This window comes from Callithrix jacchus, chromosome 19 (genome assembly GCF_049354715.1).
Source record: "Callithrix jacchus isolate 240 chromosome 19, calJac240_pri, whole genome shotgun sequence".
Classification (NCBI taxonomy): Eukaryota; Metazoa; Chordata; class Mammalia; order Primates; family Cebidae; genus Callithrix; species Callithrix jacchus.
This window is the reverse complement of record NC_133520.1, coordinates 24,726,260-24,741,616: the sequence shown is the minus strand read 5'-3', so window position 1 is coordinate 24,741,616 and position 15,357 is coordinate 24,726,260. Positions and strand designations below refer to the sequence as shown.

At 37.4% G+C, this 15,357-nt stretch overlaps 1 protein-coding gene across 1 annotated transcript; it reads left to right on the top strand.

The window, feature by feature from the left end:
* The first annotated feature begins 302 nt into the window (after positions 1-302).
* Positions 303-14,865, top strand: LOC144580380 (uncharacterized). The gene is made up of 2 exons (XM_078356775.1): positions 303-856; positions 13,100-14,865. Exons 1-2 carry the CDS (start codon positions 520-522, stop codon positions 13,177-13,179), a joined length of 417 nt encoding a protein of 138 aa, XP_078212901.1. The 5' UTR covers positions 303-519; the 3' UTR covers positions 13,180-14,865.
* The last annotated feature ends 492 nt before the right edge of the window (positions 14,866-15,357 follow it).

Here is a 15,357-nt window from a genome sequence, read left to right as displayed (position 1 = left end):
GCCATGTATGACCAGCTGCTGTCCTCGGTGTCAGCAGAGAGCCTGCATGGACCACACCGCTAACTACGTGCAGAGGCACACTGACTGCTTGCAGCCCGACTTCAGTGACCCCAGAACCCTCAATGCCTAAGGTGGCAATGACTTCATGAGCTACTGTGACGACACCGTGCTCAGCGCATGGTGATGAGGCAGCGGGGGCTGAGGGCCCTGTCGCGCGTCCCGCAGTCCCCCATGGAGGCAGCAGGGGCTGAGGGCCCTGTCGCATGTCCTGCAGTCCCCCATGGAGGCAGCAGGGGCTGAGGGCCCTGTCGCACGTCCTGCAGTCCCCCATGGAGGCAGCAGGGGCTGAGGGCCCTGTCGCACGTCCTGCAGTCCGCCATTGAGGCGATCCAGGCCGACTCACTCGTCGTCGACATAAGGGAGGAGTCCGCCAAGAAGCCGCTCACCCTGGTCCACCTGCACCAGGCCTGCAACCCCGGGGAGTACCGCAACTCCGCGAAGTCGCTCGAGGTCGTCAGGATGCGACTCCGTTCCTCTTCCAGACCTGACGGTGCCGAAGACCTCCCACCTTGCTGTCGCAGCTGCTGTCGTCATCGGTTATCGCCGCCGCAGCGTCTCCTCAGGAGGCGCCGTCTCCCCTACCCGACGACCTCCTCTCCCGCCCATCCTCCGCTCCCCAGGCGCGCCCATTGCTTTTTTCCGGGTTTTCCTTTTACTCAAAATTGCCCCGCCCCGCCACCCCCACCTTCTTACCTTGCCATTCTACCTTCTCATTCCTTCGTTGTTTCTTTCATAGAATGGAGGAGAAATTTCCAGGCAAACACCTGCCTTGTACTACCCGAGCGACGTAAGTTGGGTAAGCTCTAACCTCTTGCCCTCCAAGGTCTTTACCTCCCTCACCTGCTGAGAATTGGCCATGTTGCAAATACCGCAGGAATAAAAAGAGAAATTTTAGGTTTCACGTATTCCGGTAAAAGTAGATTTCATAGACTAGCTCGGGGTCTTCAGATTTCCCTATGAATATATTGGATTACTCGTATAAAATTGGCGTTTATGTGATGGAAATGCTTCGTGAATGCCTTTTGCTGCGTTTTTGAAAAATAATTGTCAGGGTTTGTTTTTACTTAAACTGGGCTACTCAGGAGATGCCTCGAGTTGTGAACAAGGGCGCCATTAGTACTTTGTTTTGTTCTTTTATCAAAACTTGTGTGGTTCCAAATTAATTTTTGTTGCTCAGATGTTTGCTAAATTCTAAATAACAGCATTTGTTAAACTTGTAGATGTTATAGAGTAAGTTTACGTAAACTGATAGGCTAGATAAGGTTTAACATGTGAAAGATCTGAACTTAATTTTCTATATTAAAGGTAGGAAGGAATATGACTTTATTCAAGTAGTTGATTCATTTCATTACCTCTACAATGGGCATAAAGCAAAAAGAGAAACATGAGTATGTAGTTTAAGTTACTTTAAGGGGTGAAGATCTGAATCCAGTAAATTTCCTTTATTCTTAGATATATAAAAAGGCTATGACTTTATTCAAGTAGCTGACCTACCTTGTTATCAACTGGTATGGAGTGTGAAAGATACGAATGTAGTAACTTTCCTTATTTCTTGGAGATAGAAAAGTATCTGAAAAGAATTTTAGAAATATTAAAGTGTTCTGTTTTGTTCTATCCACAACTGACATGAGGCAAAAAAGTGAACAACATACTTTTGCCATTTGAGACTTGTTAATATCTTGAATTTTCCAAAAGAATTTAAAAGTGAAGTGATTTGCAGCAAACAATTTCTGAAAAATTTAATCTTTACTTTCTGCAATTTGGTGAGATTGCTTAACTTTGGAAATTCTTTTCACATTTCAAATGTTCTAAAGTAAAATATATACATTAAAAATATTTTTAACATGCAGTTTCTTTAAAAAGTAAAAGCAGTTAAAAAAAGAAAAAGAAAGAGGTGTGAGAGTGGGACCATAACTAAAGGTCCCACTAGTTTATCACTTGTCTCATCCATTCCTCCTTCCTTCTCCCTCCTTTCACTCATGTTAAACCACGATTTCTTTTCTCCAGTGAATCTCTTGCATGTCTAATTCCATCTTGGCAGCTGCTTCTAGGGGCAACTTGAAATAATAAACTTCCATACTTATAAAATACTTCAAGTTATACCTCAAAATCCACAACATACTTTACAAAATACCTCAAGCTCATAGCACAGATGAAGAGGCGATTGTTTTTCTTTAAAAATTTTTACTCCCAAAGCCATATATATATGCCATATATATATATATACATATATATATATATATATTACACATATTATATATATTAGTACACACACACACCCACACACACACACACCCCTGGAGATTAGATTTAAAGAGATTCAGTCACTTGCCTGATGTCACCCAACTGGTAGTAGAAAGGCTTAATGAACCTCAGATCTTTTCCCAACATTCTTAATGAACATTTAAAAGGGATTCTGAATAAGATTACTGCATGTTTGTCATCAGAAACTTTGAAGGCCACAAGGCAGTGAGCCGATATATGCAAAATGGTAAAATAAAAACCCCTGTAAACCAATAATCCTATGTTTGGCAAAAATTGTCCTTCAAAAGCAGTGGCTCATGCCTGTAATCCCGTCACTTTGGGAGGTCAAGGCTAGTGTATAGTTGAGATCAGGACCAGTCTGACCAACATGGAGAAACCCCATCTCTACTAAAAAATGTAAAAATTAGCCTGGCCTGGTGGTGCATTCCTGTAATCCCAGTTACCTGGGAGGCTGAGGCAGACAATCGCTAGAATTGGGGAGGCAGAGGATGCAGTGAGCCGAGATTGCACCACTGCACTCCAGGCGGGAGACAGAGTAAGACACTATTTCAGAAAAATAAAAAAAAAGAACACCTGACAGAACAGAAGTAAAGAAACATAGGACTCAAACAAATAATCCAACTAGATCTAACACATATATAGAACACTCGACTCACAGAATTCATAGTCTTCTGAAGTGCATATGGGATATTTTTCAAGTTAGACCACATGAGACAAATTAATTCTCAATAGATTTAAAAAGATAGATATCATACAAAGTATCTTCTCTGACCTCAACAACACAAAATTAGAAATCAATAATGAAAGATAAACTATAAAATTTATGAATTTGTAGAAATTAAACAAAATGCTCTTAACCACTGGATCAAAGAAGAAATTAAAAGAGAAATATAAAATATTAAGAGACAAATGAGAATAAAAATAGCATGCAAAAACTTATAGGACACAGTGAAAACAATGCTAAGGAGAAAAAATTGTAGCTATAAATGCTTACATTAAAAAACAAGAAATATCTCAAATCAACAACCTAACTTTACAATTTAAGGAAGTAGAAAAAGAACAAAGTAAACCCAAATCCAGCAGAGGAAAGGAAATAAGATTAGAGCAGAGTTAAATACAATAGAGAATAGAAAAATAATAGAGAAAAATCAATGAAACCAAAAGTTAGTTCTTTGAAAAGATCAACCAAATTGACAAATCTTTAGATAGTAATCAAGAGAGGTTAAGGGTGACTATCCTAATAACAGACAAAATAGACTGAGAAAAAAGAAGACTAAAATTACTAAAATGAGAAATGAAAGTGGAACTGTTACTACCAATTCCACAGAAACAGAAAGAATTATAAGAAGAGCATACTATTAGCAATTATATGCCAGCAAACTGAAAAGCCTGTAAAATATACAATTACTAGAAATACAGACCTTATCACCACTAAGCCACAAAGAAGTAAAAAAAAATCTGAATAGACCTATAACTAGTTAGGAGGTTAAGTCAGTAATCAAATATCACTCAACAAAGAAAAACCCTGAACCTGATGGCTTCAATGGTAAACTTGACCAAACATTTAAAGGAGGACTAATACCAATCATTCTCAAATGTTTCCCAAAAGAATAAAGAGAAAGAAACACTCTAACACATTTTGTGAGGCCAGCATTGCCCTGATACCAAAGGCAGAAAATTACGTTACCATAAAACTAAAGATCAATATCCCTTGTGAGTATTGATACAAAAATCCTCAGTAAAATACTAGCAAACCAAATTCAGCAGCATGTTGAAAGGATTATTTATCATGACCAAGTGAGATTTATTCCTGGAATGCAAGAATGGCTTAAAATATGAAAATTGATCAAAGTATTAGACCACATTAACAGAATGAAAGGAAACAAACCTGATCATCTCAATTGATGCAAAAAATTATTTGACAAAAATGAACACTCTTTTGTGACAAAAAGACTCAAAAAATTAGAAATGGAAAAAATACCTCAAAATGATAAAGTCACATTTAAAACATTCACAGTAAATATCGCATTTAATGATAAAACAATGAAAGCTTTTCCTCCAAAAGCAGGAAGAAGGCAACGATGCTTACTTTCACCACTTCTGTTCAACATGGTATTGTGAAAGTCCTAGCCAGAGCAATTAGATAAGAGAAGAGAAATAAAAGGCATCCAAATGGAAAAGAAGTAAAATGATCTCTGTTTGCAAATAATATGATCTTATATGTATAAAACAAAAAATCCACGAAAATATTAGAATTAATTAAGAAATTCAGCAAAATAACAGGATACAAGGTAAACATAAAACAGTTGCATTTCTGTACACTAACAATGAAAAATCTGAAAAAACAAAAAAAAAAGAGGTAAGAAAACAGTTCCAGTTACAGTAGCACTTAAAAAGAATAAAGACACTTAGGAATTAACCAAGGATAAGGAGGTTGTACACTGAAAACTGTGAAAACTTTCTAAAATAAATTAAAGAAAGTATAAAAAAGTGGAAAGCATAAATAAATTTGAAGATTTAATATTGTTCAGATGTCAATACTACCTAAAGTGATTTATAGATTTAATGCAATGTTTATCAATATCCTAAATGACTTATTTTTTGCAGAAATAGAAAAACACATTCTAAAATTCATATGGAATCTCAAGTGACCCCAAATAGCCAAAACAATCTTGCAAAAAAAGAATAAAGAATATATCCTGATTTTAAAACTTACTACAAAGCTACGAAAATTAAAACAGTGGGGCATAAAAACAGACATATAGAACAGTGGAATAGAATAGACAGTTCCAAAACATTCCTTGCATATATGGTCAAATGATTTTAGACAAGGGTGTCAAGACCATTCAATAGAGAAAAGACAGCCTTTTTAAACATGCAGTGCTGGGAAAACTGGATATGTCCTCATGCAAAAGAATGAAGCTGGATCCTTATGTAACATCATATATAAAAATTAATTCAAAATGGATTCATTAATTAATAATGTAAGACCTAAATCTATAAAACTCTTAGAAAACACAGGGCAGAATTTCACAACATTGGATTTGGCATGACACCAAAGGCACAGGCAATAATAACAAAAAGACAAATTGGAAGGCCAAGGTGGGTGGATCACCTGAGGTCAGGATTTCAAGACCAGCCTGGCCAACATGGTGAAACCCCATCTCTGCTAAAAATACAAAGAAAATTAGCAGGGCACCTGCAATCCCAGCTACTCAGGAGGATGAGGCTGGAGAATCACTTGAACCCAGGAGGCAGAGGTTGCAGTGAGTGGAGATTGTGTTACTGCACTCCAGCCTGGGCAACAGAGTGAGACTCTGTCTCAAAAAAAAATAAAAAGAAAAATTGAATTTAATGGCCAGGTGTGGTGCTCATGCCTGTAATACCAGCACTTTTGGAGGCCAAATTGTAAGGATCACTTAAGCCCAGGAATTCAAGACAAGCCTGGGCAACATGGCAAGCTCCCATCTTGGTATAAGAAAAAAAAAAAGAAAAAAATTGAACTTCATCAAAATGTAAAAATTTTGTGCATAGACATTAGCAACAGAGTAAAAAGACAACCAAAAGGGAAAATATGTACAAATCATCTATTTTATAAGAGATTAATATCTAGAGTATATAGAGAACTCTAAAACTCAACAACCAAATGATGCAAGCAATTCATTTCCAAAATGAGCAAAGAACTTAAATAGACGTTTCTACAAACTAGATATGTAAATGGCCAATAAGCCCATGAAGAGATGCTCAGCATCACAAATCATTAGAGAAATATATGTTAAAACTGTAAGGAAATACCACCTCATACCTATTAGGATGGCTGATATAAAAACGAACAGAAAATAGTAAGTGTTGGTGAGGATGTGAATAAATTGAAACTCATGCTTTATTGGTGGGAATGTAACATGGTACAGTTGCTTTGGAAAACAGTATGGCTGTTTCTCAAGAATTTAAAAATAAAATTATCATATGATTTAGCAAATTCTACTTCTTGGTTTATACTCAAAATAATTGAAAGCAGGAACTTGAAGAGATAATTGTATACTCATGTTGATAGCAGCATTATTCACAATAGCCAGTGCTAAAAACAACTATCCATGGATTGATGAATAAACAAAATGTGGTATTAACATGCAGTGGAATATTATTTAATCCTAATGAAGAAGGAAATTCTGACATGATACAATATGGCTGAACCTTGAAGACATTATGCTAAGTGAAATAAGCCATTCACACAAGGACAAATATTGTAATTTCACTTACGTTAGCTACCTAGAGTAGTCAAATTTATACAGGCAGAAAGTAACATGGTCGTTGGCAAGGTCTGGGTGGATGGGGAATGGGAAATTATTGTTTAATGAGTATAGAGTTTTGTAAGATGAAAAGTTCTGGAGATGTATGATGGTGATATTTGCACAACAATATAAATGTATCTAATGCCACTGAACCGTACACTTAAAAATGGTTATGATAATTTTTACATTATGAATATTTCCCACAAATAAAAATAACTTTTAAAAAACTCTATTGTTCTAAAACAGTGTTCTTTTTCTAGACAAAGTACTTATTAGTTCAAAACAATCTATGTATCCGTTCTCTGTTATCATATAATCTTTTATTTTCAGTGGAAGAAAATGTTGGAAATATTTATTCCTCCTAGTTTCCTCCTCTCCCCAAATAATAAATGATAGGAGGGTGGTGTAATCTCATCTTTTCTACTTTGGTGATCTGATTTTGGTTTAAGCACTACTAGTAGGTGTACTTTTTGTCTGTTTTTAGATTCCATTTGAAAGAAACCATTTCTCTGCTTCACTAGAACACTCCGGCTACATTCTTTTGGCCTATTCTTTGTTGGGTGAGACTCTCTGAAATTAATGCCTACTCTTTATTGATTGCCTACCTTTGGCAGACATTTTGCAAACATTATTTTTAACTTCTTGAATAACCTTCAAATTAGCTATTATTACCCCCATTTTCAGGTAATGAAATCTAGATTGTAAGTAGTAAGTACAGGATTTGAATGTGGTTCTAGCTCTAAAACTGTGAAAAGCTGACTGCATAAAATCTTTACCTAAAAGTTAAAACAAAAGCCAAAGTCAGATAGATACTCAATCACCCCATCCATTCTCTTTTAAGCTACAGGAAAGTGATCTCTATTTAATACATATGAATTTCTGTTTGCAAAATGGGCATCAAATCTTAATAGTTTTATAAGTGAGTAATTTATAAATACCTGAAGAAATGGTTTGTACCAGATGATCTTTAAGGATTTATGATGTATGTATCATAAATAGGTTGTATAGATTGTATGGATTGACAGATTTTCACAAACTGAACACACCGGTTTAACCAGGACCTAGATCAAGAAACAAAGCATGACCAATAGCTTCCAGGCTCCTTTATGCTCGTAGCTGCAATATCTCCACTTTCAATAGCAATTGATTATTTTCACTTAAATGTTACTTATTTACAATTATGGACATTTAGTTTCCAGTTTTGCTATTATGAATAATGTTGTTATAGACATTCTTGTTCATGTCTTTTGGTGACACACACACATTTCTGCTGAGTACAAAGCTATGAGTAGAAATAATTGCTGGATCACACTATATGCATATGTTCAGCTGGTATGGTTTGGCTCTGTGTCCCCACCCAAATCTCATCTTAAATTGTAGCTTCCATAATTCCCATGTGTTATGGGAGGGACCCAGTGGGAGATCATTTAAATCATGGAGGTGGTTTCCACCATATTATTCTCTTGGTAATGAATGAATCTCATGAGATCTGATGGGTTTATCAGGGGTTTCCGCTTTTGCATCTTCCTCATTTTTCTCTTGCTGCCAGCATGTCAAAGTGCCTTTTGCTTCCCACCATGATTCTGAGGCCTCCCCAGCCATGTGGAACTATAAGCCCACTTAAACCTCTTTTTCTTCTCAGTCTTGGGTATGTCTTTATCAGCAGCATGAACACAAACTAATACAGTAAATTGGTACCAGTAGAGTGGGGCATTGCTGAAAAGATACCTGAAAATGTGGGAGTGACTTTGGAACTTGGTAATGGGCAGAGGTTGGAACAGTTTGGAGGACTCAGAAGAAGACAGGAAAATGTGGGAAAGTTTGAAACCTCCTAGAGATTTGTTGAATGGCTTTGACAAAAATGCTGATAATGATAGAGGCAATGAAATTCAGGCTGAAGTGCTCTCAGATGGAGATGAGGAACTTCTTGGGAACTGGAGCAAAGGTGACTATTGTTATGTTCTATCAGAGACTAGCAACATTTTGCACCTTCCCTGGAGATTTGTGGAACTTTTGAACTTAAAAGAGATGATTTAAGATATCTGGCAGAATAAATTTCTAAGCAGCAAAGCATTCAAGATCTGTCTTGAGTGCTGCTAAAGGCATTCAGTTTTAAAAGGGAAACAGCATAAAAGTTTGGGAATTTGCAGCCTGACGATGTGATGGAAAAGAAAATCCCATTTTCTGAGGAGTAATTTAAGCCTGCTGCAGAATTTACATAAGAACAAGAAGCCCAACATTAATCCCCAAGGCCATGGGGAAAATGTCTTCAGAGCATGTCAGAAGTCATCATGGCAGCCCCTCCCATCACAGGCCTGGAGCCCTAGGAGGAAAAAGTGGTTTCATGGGCCAGGCCCCATGTCCCTGAGCTGTGTGTAGCCTGGGAAGTTGGTGCCCTGTGTCCTCGCTACTCCAGCCATGGCTAAAAGGGTTCATCGTAGAGCTTGGGCCATGGCTTCAGAGGGTGGAAACCCCAAGCCTTGGCAGCTTCAACATGGTGTTGAGCCTGTGGGTGCACGGAAGTCAAGAACTGAGGTTTTGGAACTTCCACCCAGATTTCAGAAGATGTATAGAAATGCCTGGATAGGCCGGGCGCAGTGGCTCAAGCCTGTAATCCCAGCACTTTGGGAGGCCGAGGCGAGTGGATCACGAGGTCAAGATAGCGAGACCATTCTGGTCAACATGGTGAAACCCCGTCTCTACTAAAGATACAAAAAATTAGCTGGGCATGGTGGCATGTGCCTGTAATCCCAGCTACTCAAGAGGCTGAGGCAGGAGAATTGCCTGAACCCAGGAGGCAGAGGTTGCGGTGAGCTGAGATCGCACCTTTGCACTTCAGCCTGGGTAACAAGAGCAAAACTCCGTCTCAAAAAAAAAAAAAAAAAGAAATGCCTGGATACCCAGGCAGAAGTCTGCTGCAGGGCAGGGCTCTCATGGAGAACTTCTGCTAGAGCAATGCAAAAGGAGAAGAGAAATGTGGGGTCAGAGCCCCCACATAGAGTCCCTACTGGGACACTGCCTAGTGGAGCTGTGAGAAGAGGGCCATCATCCTCCAGACCCCAGAATGGTAGATCCGTTGACAGCTTGCCCTGTGTGCCTGGAGAATCCACAGACACTCAATGCCAGCCTGTGAAAGCAGCCAAGAGGGAGGCTGTGCCCTGCAGTGCCACTGGGTCTGTGCTGCCCAAGACCATGGATACCTACCTCTTGCATTAGCATGACCTGGATATGAGACATAGAGTCAAAGGAGATTCATTTTGGAACTTTAAAATTTGCCCTGCAGGATTTTGGACTTGCATGGGCCCTTAACCCCTTTCTTTTGGCCAATTTCTCCCATTTGGAATGGCTGTATTTACCCAATACCTGTACCTCCATTTTATCTAGGAAGTAACTAGCTTGCTTTTGATTTTACAGTCTCATAGGCAGAAGGAACTTGCCTTATCTCAGATGAGACTTTGGACTGTGGACTTTTGAGTTAATGCTAAAATGAGTTAAGACTTTGGGGGACTGTTGGGAAGTCATGATTGGTTTTGAGATGTGAGGACATGAAATTTAGGGGGGCCAAAGTTGGAATGATATGGTTTGGTTCTGTGTCTGTACCCAAATCTCATCTTGAATTGTACTCCCATAATTCCCACATATGTGATGGACCCAGTGGAAGATAATTAGAATCATGGGGGTAGTTTCCCCCATATTGTTCTCATGTTAGTAAGACTCACAACATCTGATGGTTTTATCAGGGGGTTCTGCTTTTGCATCTTCCTCATTTTTGTCTTGCTGCTGCCATGTAAGAAGTGCCTTTTGCCTCCTGCCATGATGCTGAGGTCTCTCCAGCCACATGGAACTGTAAGTCCAATTAAACATCTTTTTCTTCCGGGTTATCAGCAGCATGAAAATGAACTAATACATCAGCTTTTGTAAATATGGCAAGTTTTCCAAAGTATACATTAAAATCTTTTATAAAGCATCAAGTAAAATACTGACAGCCAATAGAAGAATAGGTAAAAGACTTGACAAAAAGGAAGCCAAGTAATAAGAATAGCACAACTTTTGAAAATGTTAAGTCTTTTTAATGGAGTTTCGCTCTTGTTACCCAGGCTGGAGTGCAATGGCGCAATCTCGGCTCACTGCAACCTCCGCCTCCTGAGTTCAGGCAATTCTCCTGCCTCAGCCTCCTGAGTAGCTGGGATTACAGGCACGAGCCACCACGCCCAGCTAATTTTTTGTATTTTTAGTAGAGACGGGGTTTCACCATGTTGACCTGGATGGTCTCGATCTCTTGACCTCGTGATCCACCCACCCTGGCCTCCCAAAGTGCTGGGATTACAGGCATGAGCCACCATGCCCGGCATCTATATTTAAAATGTTTGTTTCAAGGTAGCTAATTCTTTATTATATATTCTATCAAAAAATTGTTTAAAATTTATGAAATAAATGGATACATCAATGGTTATGTTTTATCTGTAGTATAATGGTTCAGAAATTGAAAATACTTATATTATTTTTCATTAAAGTCCGTATTTTTATAAAGCTTATCCATTTCACTTAAATTTAGAAAACAATATTTTAAAATCTCCAAAGTGATGGTATCTGGTTAAATTGTCTTCAATTTATTCAACTAATAATTAATAATCAAGTTCAAAGCAAACCAATAAAAAGGATATTCAGATAGATTTAACAATTATCTTAGTCCACTACTTAGTAAAACCAAATTTTCATAAATATTATTAAAATTTTTTACAAATTACAGATAAATGGAATACACCAAACAAAGCTCCTCCTTCCTTGTAGTTTTTATTTTAGTGTTTGGAGGGAATATTTAGTGTTTCGTTCAAAATTATTGCAATACAAGACTGCGATACAAGTTATGCTGTTATCTTGAATGTAAAGAAGCAATGATGAATGCACTGAAAAATAAGCAGTGAAAAAAATACAAGGCATTTTCAGGACTAAAGCTCCTCCATGAGCTCTTGACCTCACATATGTACAAATTAATTTACCAAAATAAAAGAGCTATAATGTTAATGTGGCCTGGACAATTTTTAAGAAATATGCCAATTTTATTCTCTTTTCTGAAAGTGCAAAGGATAGAGAAAAAAAAGTAAGAAGAAAAATTCTGTGACCAAAGAGAATATAAATGGAAAATACAATCTAAATCTCAAGTATTTTAACAGCAAAAAGCATATGTTAGAGAGAGAGAGAGAGAGAGACCTTATATTAGTAAGGTCAGCCTTACATTAGTATATTCTTGCTGAATCTTTGACTGACCTACCAGATGTTCATCACAGGCACACTTCACTTCTATTATGCCATCTGGTTTTGTTCGTTTTCTATTTGAATTTCTACTGAATCCATTCTCTCGTAATAAACGTGGAAATTTTGGTTGTTTTAATTTTATTATTGTACACTCCATTATCTTTGAATTCCTTTAACTGGAACATTATTAAACTTGTCTCTTATAAATGCCTACTCTTATTTGTCATTGTACTCCTAAAGAACCCTAACCCTTTGGTATTTGAGGTATTCTTGGAAGTCCTTTTAGGAACATGGATTTTGCTGATGGATTTGACTGGGACTTTGAAATATAATGGTTTTATGTTAATCTTGCCTATTAATGTTTTATGTCTTAAGGCTGGAGACTTGGTTCCTATTCCTGAATTTTTTAGCTCTGTTTCCTATAAAGGCTCATAGCTAGCTTGACTTGGGATCTGTAATAAGTAAGAGATTTGGTCACTTAACCTTTTCTCTCTCTTGTCATTGGGTGGATTCTATGAACTGATCTTTCTTAGGCTTCCATTAAACACACTCTTGATTCTAGAACTAAAGACAAATAGATAATCTCATAAATATTTATAAATATTGGTAGTATTTTCATATGAAAAGATTTAAAGAGAATTCTTGGAAACCAGCACAGTAGAAGTAAGAGCAATGAAACAAAGCTACAGGAAGAAATGTTCAGCTTTGTATAAAGCAAGTGTTAGCATTCACAGTTTTATAAACTTGCCTCTGGGAGGCAGTAGGGTGTAGAGGTTGAGTATGGCTTCCCATTGACTTCAAATCCAGTACACCAGTCGGTATTTGTGTGATCTGTGCCTTGGTTTATTCTGTGAAATAGGTATAATAGTAAATCCTCCCCCATTGGGTTTTTGTGAGGATTAAATGAGATACTTCCTGCCGGGCACTTACAATTGTGTCTGGTACAGAATAAACGTTCAATAAAAGTTAGCTTTATTATTATGGAATAGGCTGTCTGCCTTTGTATGTTCTCCATCATTAGAGGAATTTAAGCAGAGGTGAAATAATAAATTGGTAGAGATTTTATAGTTAAGATTCAAGCATTGGATAGCTCCTTCAACCCCTCAGATTTGTGTTTCTATTTTTTTTAATTTCCCGTGAATATCAAGGTAACTTTCATATTGACAATGGTGGTATTAACCTATATAACATGCTTTTTTCCTGGTCGTTCAATTTCAATGATACAGTCTCCTGTAGGCAATCTGGGACCTCAGAGTACGGCAAAGAAAACCACTGCTTAAGTCCAGTCTACATGCTGACCTCATGAAGCAAACCAACTGTAGATGCCAGAGACCTAAACAGATAGACTGTGAATTCAGTTTGAGGAAGACACTGCAGAACAGGTCTTTTTATAATTTACAATCTTTCCTATCTGATGGCAAAATTTAAAAAGGGCTATAATAGTCATTGGTAAGACATAAATGGGAAAATGGACTCTGTACTGTATTGTTAGTGGGACTATACACTACAAACATTTTGGAAAGAAAGCTGTCAATGTCTATTATAATTTAAAATATATATTTTCTTTGACCTGCCAACTCCATTTTTAAATGGCTTTCCTGTATGTGTATCATTATATATACACAGACACACACACATACACACGTATTTAAGGCCACATTAAGATACCGCTATTGTGACATTAATTATGGTAGTAAAAATAAGGAAACAATATAATTGTCTATCAACAGGCCAATATTTAAATGCAATAAGCTCTTATGGAATATTATTAAGTGATTTTAAAAAATGATGTATATTTCTATCTATTGACATGAGAGGTCCATGATGTACTGTTAAGTGAGTAAAGCAAGTTCCAGCATAATATTTATAGTATATTTGATGTTTGAAACAGCAAACAAACAAAAACTTCAAACTTCCTTTGCACGCTTTGATATGTAGAGAAGTAAGGGTGGTCACCAGGTCACTGAGCTTGGTTAGCTCAGTGCTGAGGCTAAGAGGGAATCAGTGTTTTCTATATATGTTTTTGCATTGTTTTACATGCAATAAATGAAACGTTTTGGAATGAAAAAATAGAAGGAAATAATTTTAATTAAAGAACTTAATAATTACAAAAATGTACCTACTACAATACATGCACAATAGGAGCATGCATTTCGCTGATGGATTTGACTGGGACTTTGAAACTATAATGGTGTTACGTTCATCTTTGCTATTAATGTTTTATGTCTTAAGGCTGGAGACTTGGTTCCTTCTGAAATTTCTGGCACAATACAGATTTCTTGAGAAAAGGCGCGGTGGCTCTTTGGGAGGCCGAGGCGGGTGGATCACGAGGTCAAGAGATCGAGACCATCCTGGTCAACATGGTGAAACCCCGTCTCTACTAAAAATACAAAAAAAAAATTAGCTGGGCACAGTGGCGCGTGCCTGTAATCCCAGCTACTCAGGAGGCTGAGGCAGGAGAATTGCCTGAACCCAGGAGGTGGAGGTTGCAGTGAGCCGAGATTGCACCATTGCACTCCAGCCTGGGTAACAAGAGCGAAACTCCGTCTCAAAAAAAAAAAAAAAGAAAAATAATCCCACTCTCCCTTCCTGTCCTTATTATTTATCCCTTTTTCCTCTGTCTCCTCCATAACTTTCTTCCTTGTGCTTTTTTATTCCCACTTCACGTCAAAAAAAAGTATTTTTGCAAAAACGGAAACACATTACAAGTCAATTCAATAAGACTGAAAGTGATACAAAAAATCAGTTCATTTTTTTCCTTTTTCACCTCAAACACGAAAAAATATTTTGTAAAAAACTATTTTTAACCAAAATACAGCCCCTCCGACTCATATAGGGTAAAGTTCTGCCATTTCTAGTGACATAGAGCTTCCTAGACCATGCTGTTCAGAAAGAACACAAAAACCAAATGCCTGCTTCCTTCCTTCCTTCCCTCCTTCCTTCCTTCCTTCCTTCCTTCCTTCCTTCCTTCCTTCCTTCCTTCCTTCCTTCCTTCCTTCCTTCCTTCCCTCCCTCCCTCCCTCCCTCCCTCCCTCCCTCCCTCCCTCCTTCCTTCCTTCCTTCCTTTTTGATAAATAGTAGGAGCAGCAGCAGCAGTATTTCTTCTTATGATAAGCAATAATGGCATGTGCTCTAAAAGAAAACTACAATATTTTGACTCTGACTTTATGTGGACAAGTGCAAAAACGAACAAAATACATTAATTAATTGAAACTCATTAAAAAGAGGCAAATATACTCAAGATTTTTTTCATGTAGTAGTAACACCTATTATTAAACATTTGTACAGATAAACTAATTGAAATTTCCTAAAATAGTATATCCTTAAAGTTTTTAAAAATTATGTAAATTCTGTAGTTGAACAAATTATGTCATTTCTGAAGGATTTGATTTCTGGGTGAACTCTTCCTATGGTTCCTATTGTCTTCCATTACTTTTCATTTCATTTCTTTTTTTTTTTTTTCTTTTTGCATTGGAGTCTCACT